This window comes from Scyliorhinus canicula, chromosome 6 (genome assembly GCF_902713615.1).
Source record: "Scyliorhinus canicula chromosome 6, sScyCan1.1, whole genome shotgun sequence".
Taxonomy (NCBI): domain Eukaryota; kingdom Metazoa; phylum Chordata; class Chondrichthyes; order Carcharhiniformes; family Scyliorhinidae; genus Scyliorhinus; species Scyliorhinus canicula.
This window is the reverse complement of record NC_052151.1, coordinates 62,094,843-62,112,910: the sequence shown is the minus strand read 5'-3', so window position 1 is coordinate 62,112,910 and position 18,068 is coordinate 62,094,843. Positions and strand designations below refer to the sequence as shown.

Below are 18,068 nucleotides of genomic sequence, written 5' to 3'. Positions count from 1 at the left end.
GACTTTTGTTTCCCAGGAGAGGAAAAGTCTCTTCACCACAGCCACCTTAGTAGCAGCATGCAGAGGGGATAACACTCCAGTGTGCGGGAAGGATCTGACAGGAAGAGCTCTTCCCATCATCAGCCAAGATGTGCCTTGGTGCCTTGTTTGACAGTTATGCCGATGAGGTGTTCTGCAAAATAACTTGTCTGCTTAGTGAACGATAGAAGAAAAATCATAGAATCATTACAGCACAGGAGGCCATTCAGTCCATCAAGTCTGCACCAACCCTCTGAAAGAGCACCCTACCTAGGTCCCCACCCTACCCCCGTAACCGCACCTAACCTTTTGGACACTAAGAGGCAATTTAGTATGGCCAACCCACTTCACCTGCACATCTGTGGACATGACAGGATCTACCATTTCTTCCCCCCCCCCCCCCCCCCCCCCCTCCCCCTCCCTCCAGGGCCTCAAAGGCGTTACATGTGGACCACTGCCTGACAGTTGACAAATGACCTTGGCCATTTTATCTGCTTACTCAGCAATCTCCTGCATCTGTGAATGTGCACTCCAAAATCTCGGGTCCTCTACAATTCTCAGTATGCTAATTTATTGTATATTCCCTTGCCTTGTTTCCTCTCCTCAAATGCACTGCCTCACATTCCTTTAGATTGAAATCAATGACACTTTTTGCCCATTTGACTAGTCCAAGGTGTTTTTCTGCAAACATTTCCATGCGATAAGTGACTGGAGCATTCAGCAGCAATGTGGTCAGACTCATCGTTCACACTAGGAGAAAAACAACATCAACACGTACTGAGGTTTAATACAAAGCTTCCAAGTCCATCTCCAAATATATTTTTTAATTCAATGAGTTTCTCCCTCTACCACCCTTTCAGTGAGTTCCAGACCCCAACCATCCTCAGTGGGTAAGAAAAATTATCAAATTCCCTGGAATGTTTCTACCAATTACATTAAATCTCCGCCTGCCATCTGTTAACCACCCATGTGAAGGCCCATCATAATTTATACTTCAATTAAATCCGCCCTCAACCTCAGTTTCAAAAAGTACCAGCTTATCCAATCTTTCCTCGTGACTAAAATGATCCATTCCTTTTTAAAAAAAATTTAGAGTACCCAATTCATTTTTTCCAAGGGGCAATTTAGCGTGTTCAATCCACCTACCTTGCACATCTTTGGGTTGTGGGGGCGAAATTAACGCAAACACAGGGAGAACGTGCAAAATGATCCATTCCTGACAATATCTCCTACCATCTCCAGTATGATTACATCCCTTTTTACTGCAGTGACCAGAACTATATACTAAATCTTAATATAATTCTAAAATAATCTCCCTGCCTTTATGTTTTGCCTCAGCGAATAAACTATTCTGAATGCTTTTACCTTGGCCATTTTATCTGCTTACTCAGCAATCTCCTGCATCTGTGAATGTGCACTCCAAAATCTCGGGTCCTCTACAATTCTCAGTATGCTAATTTATTGTATATTCCCTTGCCTTCAGCAGAGCAGACTTATGGGGCTGTGGCCTACTTCTGCTCCTAATTTGTATGCCCATATGAAGGGTCCCCATCTCTCGAGGTGAACCATCAAATGTCTCCATTCTGCAGGATGGCAGAGCACTCAACGGACCAAATAGCTTACTTCTATTCCTATGTATTATACAGATTTTTAAAGAGCTTAACCACAGCTGTGACTTCAGAGGATCAACTAGGTCACTTACATTCTTAAATTTGAAGCATCATGCCTCACAGATTCTATCTGCAGCCAGACAGGGCAGCAAGCTATGAACATTTTTAACTTTCACACAAACTAATTTGGACAAATCTACCCTCTCCTATTTTAGTCAATATTTGTGTGTTGGGATTTCAAGATATAGAAGAGTGGGATGGAGATTACAAGTGTTTCTCTGATAAACTTTCTTAAAAGGTTAAGTAAAGATTCCATTCAAAAAAAATCCAAACTATGTTGGTCAACAGTGCACAATGTAATATAAAGTTCAAGAAGTTAAGGGAATGCAGCAATAAGTTAGAAAAGGAATTGACCCGTTTAGAAGAGGAGGCACATGATATAACATGTTATGCAAGATTTGAAAAAACTAGACCAAACACTGGAACCTGTATGAATTGAAGTGGCGCAAGCTATGCCATTTGCATCTTTCTTTTCAGAGGTTCAAAAACAGAGAGGGACAATGACGGAGAGTCCCCCTATTGTTGAAGAGACTGAGGGAAGTCAAATGGTCCAAACAGGAACGATCGCAGAATCCTTCTTTCCAGATTTAGAGCAGGACGAAGCAAGTTCCCAAATTGACAAGATAGTGACGGAGATGCCTCAGCCAGTAGAAACTGAAGTTGGCTCTCAAAGCACAAGGTTCCAAACTCATTGCCCTCCTGTCAAAGTGAGAAATGTTTATGGCCTCACCCAGAGTTACAAAACAGTGACCTGACAGATCCTCCCAGCTGCATGCTTCCTAGAATTTAAAGTCTGATGGGCCAAAGCACTCACAGGGACCCAATTACCATCAGACAGGTCCCCATCAAAATCCTGAGTATATTCACTGAAAACTCTACAACTGTTACCATAAGATCAATGGTGAGGATTATAACTAGTAAAGCCAATAGCAATTAATTTCAGTCAACTGGCTCCTCCACCAACATCATCCACGATCATTACCCTGTAAAGTTGGGCAAGTTGACTTTTCCCCAGCAAAGAACACCTGATATTTGAGGCATGTTACTATTTGTTCTCAAACATTAAAATGTTTTTTTAAAGTTTGAAAAGGAAGCTAGAGTTTGGAAACTGAGCATTTAAAACATGATGTTTGTGCTGAGACAGGAAGTTTGAATTGTACTTGCACAGCTGTGAAAGGGCTCTACAGTTTGTTCCCAAATATACAAGGACGTGTAAAATCTTGCAGAAATCCAATTTAAACTTTTGAAAACATTTGCACTCGACTTAAAAGCATGTTTTACGTTTCTTTCAAATTTTGCTAAGTAGTAAAATATATTTTTTTGAAGTAGTTTGAAATAGTTTGATCAGCTTTTTAAAAAATTATGTGAAGTATTGAATTTGCATGTCAGATTCTTTGCCTTCACCCTACCCAAACAAGCAGCAGAGTTAACTTTGTGCTAACAGCTGCTTTTTTTCTAACATTCATTACACAACCTTTGGACTAATAAATGTATATTGGGCATTGAGATTTTAAGTTTCAAAATGACAGATATGGGGTGTGATTTAACAGACAGAAGCAGAGGCTAGTTTAGCAGTTTCTTGGCGCTGCAGACACCACTATTTAACAGCACTTTGCTGGTTTTTTTGGCTTTTGACTGAGAATGCCCCTCCAAGGTCACACTTAAAAAAAATTCAGAGTTCCCAATTCATTTCTTCCCAATTAAGGGGCAATTTAGTATGGCCAATCCACCTAACCTGCACATCGTTGGGTTGTGGGGACGAAACCCACGCAGACACAGAGTATGTGCAAACTTCACACGGACAGTGACCCAGAGCCGGGATCCCCCCCCCCCCCCCCCCCCCCCCCCGGTGCTGTTACACCTGGTCCACATTTGTGGAAACCAATGCCAAATGGCAAGGACTCCTAAGCATGGCCGGTAGCTCCCAGGCCCCGGGAGAATATGACGCACATATTTACAATGAGCCTAACGGACGTAAGCAAATCAGATGGGCCTTTACGACAATGGCTTCAGATCTTTACTGAATTCAAATTTCACCACCTGCCGTGGTGGGATTCGATTCCTGGTCTCCAGAGGATCTCTGGATTACTAATCCAATGACAATATCTAATCCTATTTAAGTTCTTAGACCTCACTGCTTTGTGAAAACTTTTATAATTATATGCATGCCCACTGTACACAAAGAACTATTAAACAGCATTCTCTTCTCAGTTTAGCCAATATTAACCTGTACTGTATCTCAGAAACTTTGGGTAATGGATCTGGCATTCTTCCTCAGTTTGTCAGTAGAGGGAGCCAAGTGATCTTCATTGATACAGTAATGGATACTCACTATTGACAGTAATTCAGACTAGTCCAAATGGCAATTTTTGCAACTGAACTGATTGTCCACTAACAAGGAATAGTCTCAACAATTTTACAACACTGTAGTATCGTATTTTCTGAAAGTAGCTTGCTAAGACCCATAGTGCTAACAGCATAATCCATCTCACACGTGGACAAAAATTGAGTCATAAAATTAGTTTTTGTTTTTATTTATGAAACACATCACTTTCCTCTGAAATAGTTGTCAATGACATCCTTGGCTTGTGAGTCTTTGCCATAATCCTAAAAAGAAATAACATTTGTTAACTTGTATTAGATTAATTTTATAACACGATCTCAAACTTGCAACAGGAATGCCTTATGAATGGATAGTCTTTCTTTCATTTAGTTCAAGTTTAATACATTAAAATAAGTAGATATACATATATATATAAAATACATAGTTTCATATATATGTCCAATCGGACTACAACCAATAGTTTTTAGAAATTAGCCTCATTTACTGATGTAAATAACTCACCTTGACAACAACACAGCTGCAGCCTACAACCTTGCGAGGTTTTCCTTCTCGGTCTATTTTGCACAGGCCTACCCATTCACCAAGTTTTTTGTTGTCATCAACCTTCAGTGCAGAAAAAGGCAGTTATACAACGTCTTATAAAAGCCATCAAGTTTCACCAACATTTGATAAGACAAGTACTGCATCTCAGACATTTTTGGGTAACAATTCTGGCATTTTCTTCATTTGATTTCTGTTGAGGGAGCCAAGTGGTCATCACAGATACAGTACTGCTATTCCATTCCACATCAAACACAGGATAAGTATACATAGATAATAATAGCTACAATCATTAATTTTTAAGTTAAATATTTCATCAGGGCAAATCTATCCCCCTTGTACAAAGTAGTGACTCACAGGGGAAACTTTTCAGATACAATGTTCCATGTTCAAGCCATCGTTATTAAATAGAGCTTCACCACTCAACACTAACTGGATAATTAAGTGAGCAATACCACCACAAAGTTTTCCCTTCTTCTAACCTGGGAGCATCAATTATAGCATCTCTATTAGCCAAGATTGGTGGCTCAACAGAGATCTGATGTCAAATGGCAGACCTTCCTGGTGTACATACAGTAGTTCAACTATTGGCTGCTTAAACTCTTTGAAACAAATGAAGCCTCAAGGAGGAAATGTGCTACCTTTTTAGGTTTCCATACCATGTACGTGGTCAATTCTCAGAATCCCAGATGCTATTAATCTCAATGTATTCCTGCATTAAACTATCTCATCAAATCAGTCCGGTTTGTACATTCAGTAGCTTAAACCAACAGGCTCAGAAAGTCCCAAGTTTAATCTGCCTTGTGTGTGCAGAAAGCTGACCTAGTTAGGTTAACAGTTAACTTTAGTGATGTTGCTAGGGAGCACACATTCCATCCAATGCCTGATTGCTACCCAATCATTCATAGTGGAGCTGCACAGATGTCATGTGAAAACAGGATCGAATTCAATCATGGCAAATCATACCTACTATATTATAATAATCTTTATTGCCACAAGTAGGCTTACCTTAACACTGCAATGAAGTTACTGTGAAAAGCCCCTAGTCGCCAAATTCCAGCGCCTGTTCAGGTACAGAGGAGAATTCAGAATGTCCAAATTACCTAACAAGCATGTCTATCAGGATTGTGGGAGGAAACCGGAGCCCCAGAGGAAACCCACGCAGGCACGGGGAGAACGTGCAGACTCCGCAGACAGTAACCCAAGCCAGGAATTGAACCTGGGATCCTGGTACTGTGAAGCAACAATGCTAACCACTGTACTACCGTGCCACCCAGGGCATTAGGGTGAAGTGGCATATTGGTTAGCACTGCTGCTTCACAGCATCAGGGACCTGGGTTCACTGCTGACCTTGGGCGACTGTATGGAATTTATACATTCCTCCCATGTCTGCAAGTATTTTCCGGGTGCTCCGGTTTCCTTCCACAGTCCGAACGTGTGCCAGTTAGGTATGATATGAGGAAAGATTGGGGAATTTGGGAGCTGATCTTGGTGCTTCATAAGATAGTCAATGAACAAAAGAAAATACAGAATAATGCCTTTAATTGTAAAAAGATGGAATACATGATGGTCATTAAAGTACCAGAAGTTATTTGTTCAGGGCACTGATGCTCACCTTAATCAGGTTGATCTGATGCTCTGCACATAGTGCCTCTACCAATTTAACATACTGTGCCTCATCACAATTGCCTGCCAGGACACACAAGTGAGCTTGCCGTCTGGAAGTAAAAAGAAATCAGAATATTACATTGAACTATTTTTGGCACATACAAATATTTACACCAATCTGCTCCAATGAATATGACCATTAATATCAATGTCACAAAGTAAAGTAACGAATGTTATTCAAAATCTAGATATAAATATGTTTATGTGTAATGCTATCTACATAAAGAATAGGTCACCAGCACTTGGGCTGTTCGGACAGTATAATGGTAGGTTCAAGATTGGTCCCTTGCTAAGTTAAGGGAGCATGATGTAGGTGTTGGCACAGTAATGAGCATTAGGTTTTTTACACGGTTTAATGCAACAATGGGATAGCTTGATATGATTCAACATTAAAAACCAATAAGCACAGAGCTCTTCTGAATACAGCAACTCCCGTTCTGATGGTCACAACAGCCTTCAATACTTCACTTAAATGGCTTGTGTGAACAGAGCTACCAAGTGTCACATTGTGGAGCCATCAGGCACTCGCATGCCTATTGCAGGAGTTACTGGCTCATGTTTCGGAGCCAAGACCCTGCCAAGACCCCCATTCCCTCAAAGGGGAAACCCAAAGTAGCTGTGACAAAATATAACGGTTTCATTCAGCAAAAACTTTTAACATGCCACTCTTGCACTCTTATCCTAATTTCACGATACTGACAATAGGCTACATCTACAAGATGTACACTGGGTTCATACCTACCATTTTAAAATTGGACATTTTAACTAAAAATGTGGCTTAAGCAAATTTGGTAGTCAATACATCTTAAAAGAATTTTAGCACTAATCTGCTGGAACAAAACTCATTTCAATATTACAACCATCCCTTTATCATAGATTTCAAAGTTAACAGCACTAGACATTATTCAAACGTTCATAGCGATGGTTACATTTCTCCCATTACACGTCAATGATGAAGGTTCATTTATCGAATTATTGAAAGATACTCACTTGTCCAGCACCTTGACAGCTTCCCGGAGACCACAACACAAGCCATCGTGGATGTATGCAGTTTTAAGCACTTCCTGAAGTGCTGTGTTAACATCCATAACACCGCTTGCAGTTATGCTGTCAAAAGTTAAAATTGTATATTATACAGAATTCTGCTCCTATTCAACCTATGGATTTTTGGCAAATTATATCAAATAAAGTTAATGGTTTGAGCTACATCGTTGTCAGAATATTTTTTTCACTCATCCTTAAGAGTGAAGGGGTATCCGACATAAAACGTTCATCATTCCAACCATGTAGCTTAATTGTAGTACGATAATTATGATCAGCGACACTTGAAATCGAACAATTATGGTCAATCTTGCAACATAATTTTAAAACGTTTTGACGTGCAACCATTCCAAATATCTGGAAGAACTTAATGATCGAGTGAGACTTCTAGCACCTAAATGTATATTTTTTGTCTATATTTCCATTATAAATACTTCTACTAGAAATAATATATTTCCACCACTTTCTCACTGACCAATTAAACTCGGCAACACTTCATATAAATCATAACAAAGTCAGTGAGGGAAATGAACCGCAAAACCTGCTGGTTCTTTGGAATGTGTGCTGCCAAGATCAGTCTTGATTAACAAACAGGAGGTATAAAGTAGGGATAAATGGAACATTTCAAGTTGGTAGGTTGGGGCGTCAGTGATTTACATTTAATGATATAGTCAAAGACAAAACAGTAATCTAGATTTGGTGATGACACAAGCTCGGGCAGCACAGTAGCAGTGGCTTCACAGTGCCATGTTCGATTCCCGGCTGGGTCACTGCCTGTGCAGAGTCTGCACATTCTCCCAGTGTCTGCGTGGGTTTCCTCCGGGTGCTCCAGTTTCCTCGCACAAGTCCTGAAAGAGGTGCTTGTTAGGTGATTTGGACATTCTGAATTCTGTGTACCCAAACAGGTGCCAGAATGTGACAACTAGGGGCTTTTCACAGTAACTTCATTGCAATGTAAGCCCACTTGTCACAATAAAGATTATTATTATAGGTATGAGGACAGAGATTGCAGAGTTATAGACAGATTGAATGAATAGGCAGCAATGTGGCAGGTGTGGTATAATGTTGGCAATAATTCAAATGCAAAATTTTCTTTAAAAGGCTGGAAAAACTTGTGACTTGGGTATATTCATATAAGGAACACAAAGTTAGCATGCAAATACAACAAGCAATTAGGATGGCAAATTGGCCTTTATTGTAAGAGGATTGGAGTCCAATGTGGAAATCATGTTATAATTGTATAGTGCTTTAGTGAGTCCACACCTGTAATGCAGTTTTGGTCTCCATATCTTAAAGATTGGATTTGTTTATTGTCACGTGTACCAAGGGACAATGAAAAGTATTTTTCAACGAGCAGCTCAACAGATCATTAAGCACATGAAAAGAAAAGGAAATAAAAGAAACTACATAATAGGGCAACACGAGATACACAATGTAACTAGATAACACTGGCATCAGGTGAAGTATACGAGTGTAAATTAGGTCACTCCATAAGAGGGTCATTTAGGAGTCTGGTAACAGTGGGGAAGAAGCTGTTTTTGAGTCTGTTCATGCGTGTTCTCAGGCTTTTGTATCGCCTGCCCGATGGAAGACGTTGGAAGAGGCCGGATGGGAGGGGTCTTTGATTATGCTGCCCACTTTCCCCAGACAGCGGGAGGTGTAGATGGGATCAATGGATGGGAGGCAGGTTCGTGAGATGGATTTTCTTTTCATGTCCTTAATGATCTGTTGAGCTGCTCGTAGAAAAATACTTTTCATTGTCCCTGTGTTCATGACTCCAACGTTTCTTGCAGTCTTGGGTCGAGCAGTTGCCATACCAGGCTGTGATGCAGCCAGATCAGGTGCTTTCTATAGTGCATCTGTAAAAGTTGGTAAGAGTTAATGTGGACATGGCAGATTGCCTTACTTTTCTGAGGAAGTATAAGCGCTGTTGTGCTTTCTTGGTGGCAGTGTCGAGGTGAGTGGACCAGGACAGATTTTTGGATATGTGTACCCCTAGGAATTTGAAACTGCCATCTACACCTCGGCCCTGTTGATGTTGATTGGGGTGTGTACAATACTTTACTTTCTGAAGTCAATGACCAGCTCTCTAGTTTTGTTGGCATTGACAGATGAGTGCCTTTGATGTGGAGGTGCAAAGATTGATGAGACGGGTTCCTGGGATGAGAGTATTGCCATATGAGCGGCAACGTTTACTGGGCCTGTAATCTAAAGTTTAGGAACAGGAGGCGATCGCTCAACGTGGACACAGATCGTTTCCTCTGGTTTGGGAAGCTGGAGCACAATATCAGGGTAATGTCTCAATATTCAACACCGTGGGGTGGAGGAGGAACTTCTTCACTCGTGGGTTGCGAATATTTGGACTTCACTAACCCATTTCATTTCCTAGGCCTCTCCCGTTCTCCCTCTGGCTAAAGCAAATGACTGAGACTCCAGCTACTTTCCAGGCACTGCTCCCGGGCCCGACCGCCCCCCACCGCATCATGTTCTGGCCCTGCTCCCGGACCGGAGCTCCCCCTTCCCCCACGGCGAACTGCACCCCCACCCATCCCCGGTTCCCAGCCCGATCCGGGGCAGACCTGGGGGCAGGGGAGCCACTCACCATTCCTCGGCCATTGTGCTGCTTGCTGTGGCGGATCAGGGCGGTTTCCTGCTGCAATATAAAGGAGAGGGTGAGGGTTAGGCTGGGCCGTGTGGGATGGCGCTTTACCCGGGGGGAAGGGTCTGAGGATGGCGGAGATACGGCTCCGATTGTACCCTCACTCACCGCGGACCACAGAGTCAGAGCCGCCGACAAGATGGCGGAGAGAGAGGGCGCGCGCCGTGACGTCACCGCTTTAATACCCGCGCGCGCCCGCGCAGGACCCGCCCCGCGAGGGGGGAGGAGCCAAGCCGCCCGCCGAGGGGGAGGGGCTGTGTTGTGCTTGCGTCGCGCTGTTCACGGCCTTAGCCTGACTCAAAAGGGCAATGAAGCATTTTAAAAAGTGGCCCAATGTAGAAAAGGGGCAACAACTAATTTACGCACAGCAAGCTCCCGTGGACACTGGGCGAAAAGGCGGGGATAGCTCTGCCGGGGTGGATTTGATGCCCACCTGTAGGGCATTGACCAGATGTTGACTCCTCTGGCAGCGCAGCAGCACCTTCTTGTCCTCAGTGCTGCACTGGGCCCCGCGCCCAGAGTTTGTACTCGAGCAAGTTCCGAGTGAGATGTGAACCTTTACCCTACCCCGCGCTCAGTCTCCCTGTGAACACACACCGAAACCGTTAACTTCTCGCACCGTCCGCCCACTGCCGGCTCTGGCGCAGCACCTAACAGGTGGAGAGTAACCCGACAATTGGGAGAACGGGGCGATTTAGTTAATACGACCAACACATTGAATGCTCGCAAATCAGGACTTTCATTCCTTAAAAAGTGCGGGGTGGGCGGGGCTACTCGGGCAATTGCAATAGTGCGGGTGAAAGTGGGCGGGTGGAGTGAGCTGGTGGAGCTCGGACCGAGTTTGATTTACCCTGTACGCACAGAGTCTACCTCTCTCTTCCCCCGCTGTCGGCAGCTGCCCCTCCACCAAACTGCAATGGCAAGTCAAGGGGATGAAGGTAATTCCTGGCTTTGCTCTTTTTCTGTGCTGACTTGACTAGGTTGTGTAACCGATCCGGCCGTGACAGCCCCAGATCATGAAGTTTAGTGAATATTCCAAAGAGGGTTGTTTGTCTTTAGGGCAGGGTTTTGTTTTTAAATATAAATTTATAGTAGCCAATTTTTTCCCCCCTAATTAAGGGGCAATTTAGCGTGGCTAGTCCACCAACCCTGCAGCTCTTTGGATTTTACCTGTTGGAGTTACAACCTGGTGTTGTAAGACTTTTTACTGTGCTCACCCCAGTCCAACGCTGGCATCTCCACATCATGGCTCTTTGGGTTGCGGGGGTGAGACCCACGCAACAGACACAGGGGGAAATGTGCAAACTCCACACGGACAGTGACGGCGGGGGGGGGGGTGGGTGGGATCGAACCTGTGTCCTCGATGCTGTAAGGCAGCAGTGCTAACCACTGCCGCCCTCTTCGGGATGATTTTTTTAAAAATTCACAGAATATGAAGTTGCCGGTAAGGCTGCCATTTATGACCCTCGCCCTGAGGAACTGGTAAATCCATGCAATGAAGGTATTGTTGGAACAATGAACTCTCATTGTTGGAAGGTAATTGAGGGACTTTGATGAGGGGATATAGTGCTAATTAAAGAATGGCAATATATTTCCAAGTCTGGATGGTGTGTGACTTGAGGAATTTGCAATTGGTGGTTTTCTCCAGTGCCTGTTGCCCTTGTACTTCAAGATGATGGTCGCTGCAGGTCTGGGAGGGGTCACCGAAGAAGTCTGGGTGAGTTGTTGGAGTGCATCTTGTGATTATGTTGGCCAACATGTTTCGCCACTTTCCATTTGTGGCGAATGAATTGGGCACAGACATATGGTGAATTGACACTTTTTGGAGCCGCACAATATGGGGTAAAGTTGCACTGGTAAAGAGTGTATAGGTGGCACTTGCTAAACTGTTATTATTGTCCATCCCTAATTGAGCAAGGAAGAATCAACCACATCACTATTGGGCAGGAGTCATAAATGGTAAGATTGTGACTATGTTTATGAAAATAAAATTCAGTCGTCTGGTTTATGCTAACCTGGAAGGTGCTTTCTCTGAGTGCCTCTGAATAATACATTTATGTCTACAGGACCATTCTGTGAAGCACTGTGAAAACAGGGCTGGCCACCAGAAGAACAATGATCCGGTTGTACTCTAAGTTTTCTTAGGGAATCTAGTGACGCAGAGAATACTAATTGAAGAAGTAGTTGGCAGTTTTTCACAAGGAGTACTGCATGGCTTCCAGGGAGGGTTGAAATGTGCAACCTTTTGCTATACTGAGGCTGTGTAACAATATCCAAATGCATTCAGCCTTCAGCTTAATAAATCTGTTGGAATGAATCATTGAAAGGAATAGTGCACTATTGGCCTAAAAAGAGACATTACAGCAGGTTGGCTGAGAATCAGGTCTATTTATTGCCCGAACACTGGGTTTGGAAATGGCAGGTGAGAGAGCATAAACATAGGGAAAAGTCAGAGCGCCAAAGCTCATGTGTGGAGATGTGTTGATTCCTTTCCCTCCGTGTCACCAGTATATCAATTCTGATAAAATAGAAACAGTTTTACTCTTGTAGAAGTTTGTATTATTTTGTCATAAACAAAATAATTCAGTTAACAGGTTGCCATTACCCTTTTAAGAATATTTACAACAGTCTTGCTTTGCAGAGCACTTGAATTGCAAAACCATTTTGAAACTGTATTCCTGGCTCTGGTTGAGTGTATCAGTCTTGATCATTGACAGTTTAAAACCTCAAACCTATTTCCAAAAGATTGCATGGTTGTTTGACAGGTTAGGTCAAATGTGTGAGGTCTGCTACTATGGGAAGCCCAGTGTGTCAACTTGCAATGGCAGAGTTGTACATGTCTAAATTGGCACTGCAGTGGAAGGCAATGAAATTAAATGAAAATCGCTTATTGTCGCGAGTAGGCTTCAATGAAGTTACTGTGAAAAGCCCCTAGTCGCCACATTCCGGCGCCTATCCGGGGGGGCTGGTACGGGATGGCGCACCAACAGTGAAAGTAGTCAAGAATAGAAAGGGCTCAGATAGCATCAGAATACCAAAAGCGTAGGCAGGAGTCCCTGTCAAAAGACCGATAATGTCACACTGAGCAAGTGAGGAAGTATGGCCTCCCAAGTTAAGAAGGCAAATGGAATTTTGTCCTTCATTGCTAGAGGGATGGAGTTTAAGACTAGGGAGGTTATGTTGCAATTGTATAAGGTGTTAGTGAGGCCACACCTGGAGTATTGTGTTCATTTTTGGTCTCCTTACTTGAGAAAGGACATACTGGCACTAGAGGGTGTGCAGAGGAGATTCACTAGGTTAATCCCAGAGCTGAAGGGGTTGGATTATGAGGAGAGGTTGAGTAGACTGGGACTGTAGTTGTTGGAATTTAGAAGGATGAGGGGGGATCTTATAGAAACATTTAAAATTATGAAGGGAATAGATAGGATAGATGCGGGCAGGTTGTTTCCACTGGCGGGTGAAAGCAGAACTAGGGGACATAGCCTCAAAATAAGGGGAAGTAGATTTAGGACTGAGTTTAGGAGGAACTTCTTCACCCAAAGGGTTGTGAATCTATGGAATTCCCTGCCCAGTGAAGCAGTTGAGGCTCCTTCATTATATGTTTTTAAGGTAAAGATAGATAGTTTTTTGAAGAATAAAGGGATTAAGGGTTATGGTGTTCGGGCCGGAAAGTGGAGCTGAGTCCACAAAAGATCAGCCATGATCTAATTGAATGGCGGAGCAGGCTCGAGGGGCCAGATGGCCTACTCCTGCTCCTAGTTCTTATGTAAGTTGTTCTCTGGGGAAATCCTCATTTGGTACAAGCTAGGACGTATCAAAATAATAGAAACATGGAATGTATGAATAATCTTCAGGAAGGAAAGCTGGATAGAACATACAGTGCAGAAGGAGGCCTTTCAGCCCATCGGGTCTACACCAACCCACTTAAGCCCTCACTTCCACCCTATCTCCGTAACCCAATAACCCCTCCTAATCATTTGGACACTAAGGGCCATTTAGTATGGCCAGTCGAACTAACCTGCACATCTTTGGACTGAGAGAGGAAACCAGAGCACCCGGAGGAAGCCCGCATAGACACAGGAGAACGTGCAGACTCCGCACAGACAGTGACCCAGCAGGGAATCGAACCTGGGACCCTGGCGCTGTGAAGCCACGGTGCTAGCCTACTGTGCTGCCCAAAGAGAGCTTAAAGCAAGAAATAGAAAAGGAGAAATGTGAAGTATAATAGGCAGGGAATGTGACTTAAGAATGATGAGTTGAGAATGGTATACTCGGGAGGAATTGAAAAGGAATAGAGAGTACCAGTAATGCCAAGCAAGGGAGCTGCCAAATGTGTAATAAGGTGAAATGTGAGTCAGATAGACTGATGCTGGTCAAATTATAGGGGCAACCAACCAGTGGATATCATTCAGACTGATCTGCCCACAAGCAAATATCCAGAAGAAGTGATTGCTGAACAGTATGATGGAGCACGGTAGCACAGTGGGTAGCTGTTGCTTCACAGCTCCAGGGTCCAGGTTCGATTCCCGGCTTGGATCACTGTTTGTGTGGAGACTGTACGTTCTCCCTGTGTCTGCATGGGTTGCCTCCGGGTTTCCTCACACAAGTCCCGAAAGACGTGCTGTTGGGTCATTTGGATATTCTGAATTCTCTTCTATGTACCGAACAAACGCTGGAATGTGGCGATTATGGGCTTTTCACAGTCTCTTCATTGCAGTGTTAATGTAAGCCTACTTGTGACAAAGATTTTATTATTTTTATTATTATTTTATTATTATTATTATTATTATTATTATTATTATTATTATTATTAATAATAATAATTAAGAAAACAAATCATCCAGGAGAGTGGCATCAGCAGGGCCGGATGGGCCGAGTGGCCAAGCGGATATGGCAGAGTCGCGCCGGTGCCGCTCACCCCTGGTCGCTGCTGGCGGGAACTCTGTGCGAACGGTCAGGAGACGGCCTGTGGGGCAGGGAAAAGCGCTCCTTCACCGGGGGGGGGGCCTCCGATGGGGTCTGGCCCACGATCGGGACCCACCGATCGGCAGGCCAGCCTCTTCCCTGCCCCCCACCCCCCACCGGCCTACTTTGTTGCACAGCCGGCCCCTGAACCCCGACGCCATGTTGAGTTGGGACCGTCATGCTGAAGAAGTCCATGCGCACGTTGGCACGACCCAACTGCGCATGTGCGGGTTGGCGTGGTGCCCATTTGGTGCCGGGAAGGGAAGCTGGGGTGGTTTGAACCGCTCCAGCGCTGTGGGGCCAGAATCGGTCATCCCCATGCCCGTTTCTCGTCATCGTGAAACGCGACGGCGTTCACGACAGCGCGAATACTTGGTCTCCATTTTGGAGAATGGCCCCAATGGTCTTGGAAAAAGAAATGAGCCAGGCCAAAGAACTAGTGGATTTTTGAAGAACAGAACTCATGATAGTAATCAAGTCAGTTAGGCAGCATAAAAGATCATGACATACCTTGAAAATGGTTGACAGCAATACAGGACGATTTCAACTGCACCATATAATGGTGATACAAAGATACAGGAACAGTGTTGAGAGCTCAAAAGCTCAGCTGGGAGCTGCCGCAGAATCAGATCATAATCTTGTGTAAATGGAAATGCTATTCTGACTGATTTAAGACTCAAAGTGGAATATGTAGGAAACAATGGAACCAAGAGAGGCTGAAAGAATAACTTAAGAAATTGTAAATGAAGTAATTTACCTGATATTGGCAGAACTTCACACCTATATATTTGTCTCCCTAGTCATTCTTTTCTATCTGCTGATTTTACTTCAATGAAGGTATGAATCATTGCTTTTAGCGTAATGCTAAAAAGTTACTTGGTTATAACTTGGAAGGTTTACATTTATCACTTAGCTCAACTGAAACCCTCATCCATGCTTTTCCAGGTGCTTACTAAGATGGTTACTTTCAATGAAGGTGTAAACCATTGTTTTTAGCTTCATACAAGAATCCTGTTTGTTTGTTAAGCCTGCTTGACTAAGGCTATCTGCATTTTACAATCCTGCTCTTTGCAGCTGCTATTAACCCTTTGTGGGATCTTGCCCTGTATTCTCTCATGTTTCTCTCAGACCAGATATTGCCAGACTTCCATGTTTCAAATGACACATCTTTCCATATTTTCAATTACACCCCGTCTTGACATTTGAAACATAACTATATCATTTGGTCAATTATCCCCCCCCCCACCCCCACCCATTATACTGACTAACATTTATCCCCAATCTTTCTCATTTTGTATGTACATGTTGTGATTTTAAATTGTGCACCAAAATCAATTTGTAAATGTATCCATATCACAGACTAGTGTCGATAAGAGTTTTTGTTTCGTTCTTTCCTCAAGTCCAATTACCGTGAACCATAGCTGCAGCCGCTCAGGAAGGTAACACAATAGCTATATCCATGTGTTCCACTACCTCCAAAGCATTTTACTTCCTTGGGTTAGCTGCACCGTAAAAGCTTCCCCATGTCCCTTAGAGACAGCACAAACTCAGTCCATCAGTAACCAAAAAGGTCTTTTGTCCATCATTGGCTGTTGAGTGTCCCATTTTTCAATCATCCAACTTGCTTTCTGGTTCTCATTGGAATGGTAAATTATGATATCATGTACCACCCACTGATTCCCTTGCTTCATTAATTTATAGGGTTCAATTGGTCCTGCATCTATTCCTAACTTCTCATTAATGTCTAATATTGTCCTGAACTATGTATGTCTGCCAGCCCCTGGTGGAGAGAATATCTTTCTGACAGATTTCCTTCAAATCCCTTTTGTCCGTTATCATTTCCCGTACAACATGAAAGTGTATATTTTCCATTACAACATTTGCAACATAATATGCCAACAGTATTCGCAAAACCACATTGAACTGTCACTTTTTCCAAATAAATTCTCCCTATTGTTAAATACACAGTAAAAAAAAAAAAAATGTCTTATCTTAACACATTACTCATCACCTAACCTCACAAATAGACTGTGTGTTACAACTTTACATATTTGCAACTGTTATCACAATTTCAACACTAAAAAATAAAGTACAATATCGACACATCCCTTAGTGGCTTTAGGACCAAAAGTCATTACATACTAATTATGGCGTGAAAACAACATCAATATTATTCGGATGTTCTATGCAGTTAAATCAAGAAAACACACTAAACTACCACTATTCCCCCTCTATTAAAACATTCACACAGTTTAGAAATGCTGATCAAGTTCTTGAACGGCACACATACCCCCATTATCATAACATAACAGTCCCTACCAACTTACATGACATTTCTTCTTTAATAACTATTATAGCTCTTCAATGCAATATTGTTTGCTGCATTGGTAACAATTTTCCCGCCGTGGCATCAAGCTACAAAAATTCTTAAACTATTGTCATTTATCATGTTGGGGTTCTTCGTCAGTCGCTGCTGTCTGCCGAGACCCTTAATAACACCATCGCGTAGTACATACCCCGTGGAGACCGCAGATCATCCATCAACTGATGTCCAGTCAGAGATGTCTGACCGGAGGTTTCACTGTTCAGTAATAATTTGATATTTTGATTTGTTTCTAACCCGTAAAAGTTTTCTTCCGGCCTCTGTCATTTAATTCCTTCAAATTCATTTAGTTTTCCTCCAATCCTGTCTAAAACACTCTTATCTGGAGTGTGGTTCTCTTCCTTCTTGTGAACTGGTTTGTCTGTTATTTATTTTCTTTTTTTTTCCATCTGAAAAATCAAATGAACAGGTCAAGGGTGGAGAGGGCCCTAATCTTTAATTTGTACTTTCTATCTTCGTTTGGATAATCCAGAAGTGCCCTCCCCAGGATTTATGGATTTATTTTGCCACCATTTCTTTCCTTTTTCTTTTGAACTGGTTTATTTTCCTTATCATTGGTATACATCATACAATTAAGGCCTGTTAAGCCTCCTCCTTCTGTCATTGCACCCCTGAGTGAGATTCAAAGAATCTCAAACTCCTCTTTTGCTCACTCAGTGATCCAATCTGGTCGAAACCTTACCCTGATACATTCCTGATATTGCTACTGCATTTACTTTAATTACTTTATTTTGATTACGACCGGATCTTTATGAAGGTAAGTTCCAAACATGACATTTT

General features: G+C 42.9%; 2 protein-coding genes and 3 non-coding genes across 7 annotated transcripts in view; 1 reads left to right on the top strand and 4 right to left on the bottom strand.

Annotated features, from left to right (window-relative positions):
* Positions 1 to 3,921: 3,921 nt before the first annotated feature.
* LOC119968086 lies at positions 3,922 to 4,005 on the bottom strand. The gene has a single exon (XR_005461116.1). It is a non-coding gene; the product is annotated as a small nucleolar RNA SNORD100 (small nucleolar RNA).
* A 188-nt stretch (positions 4,006 to 4,193) lies between these two features.
* Positions 4,194 to 10,151, bottom strand: rps12 (ribosomal protein S12). Of its 2 annotated transcripts, none has more exons than XM_038799366.1 (6): positions 10,049 to 10,151; positions 9,884 to 9,931; positions 7,231 to 7,347; positions 6,188 to 6,290; positions 4,534 to 4,635; positions 4,194 to 4,295 (listed from the first exon to the last, which is right to left on the bottom strand). In XM_038799366.1, the coding sequence occupies exons 2-6, from the start codon at positions 9,895 to 9,897 to the stop codon at positions 4,236 to 4,238; spliced, it is 396 nt and encodes a 131-aa protein (XP_038655294.1). In that variant the 5' UTR covers positions 9,898 to 9,931; positions 10,049 to 10,151; the 3' UTR covers positions 4,194 to 4,235. The 2 variants fall into 2 exon arrangements, with proteins under 2 accessions (XP_038655294.1, XP_038655293.1); XM_038799365.1 differs by having other exon boundaries at positions 9,884 to 9,934; positions 10,049 to 10,141.
* LOC119968085 lies at positions 4,714 to 4,799 on the bottom strand. The gene has a single exon (XR_005461115.1). It is a non-coding gene; the product is annotated as a small nucleolar RNA SNORD100 (small nucleolar RNA).
* LOC119968076 lies at positions 7,451 to 7,523 on the bottom strand. The gene has a single exon (XR_005461107.1). It is a non-coding gene; the product is annotated as a small nucleolar RNA SNORD101 (small nucleolar RNA).
* A 38-nt stretch (positions 10,152 to 10,189) lies between the features above and the next one.
* Positions 10,190 to 18,068, top strand: part of slc18b1 (solute carrier family 18 member B1) — a 97,843-nt gene continuing 89,964 nt past the window's right edge. The window contains exon 1 of one of the 2 annotated variants that reach the window (XM_038799364.1): positions 10,190 to 10,878. In XM_038799364.1, coding sequence (XP_038655292.1) covers positions 10,857 to 10,878 — 22 coding nt within the window. In that variant the 5' untranslated portion in view covers positions 10,190 to 10,856. The remainder of the gene's footprint in view (positions 10,879 to 18,068) is intronic. The other variant, XM_038799363.1, reaches the window with a different exon arrangement.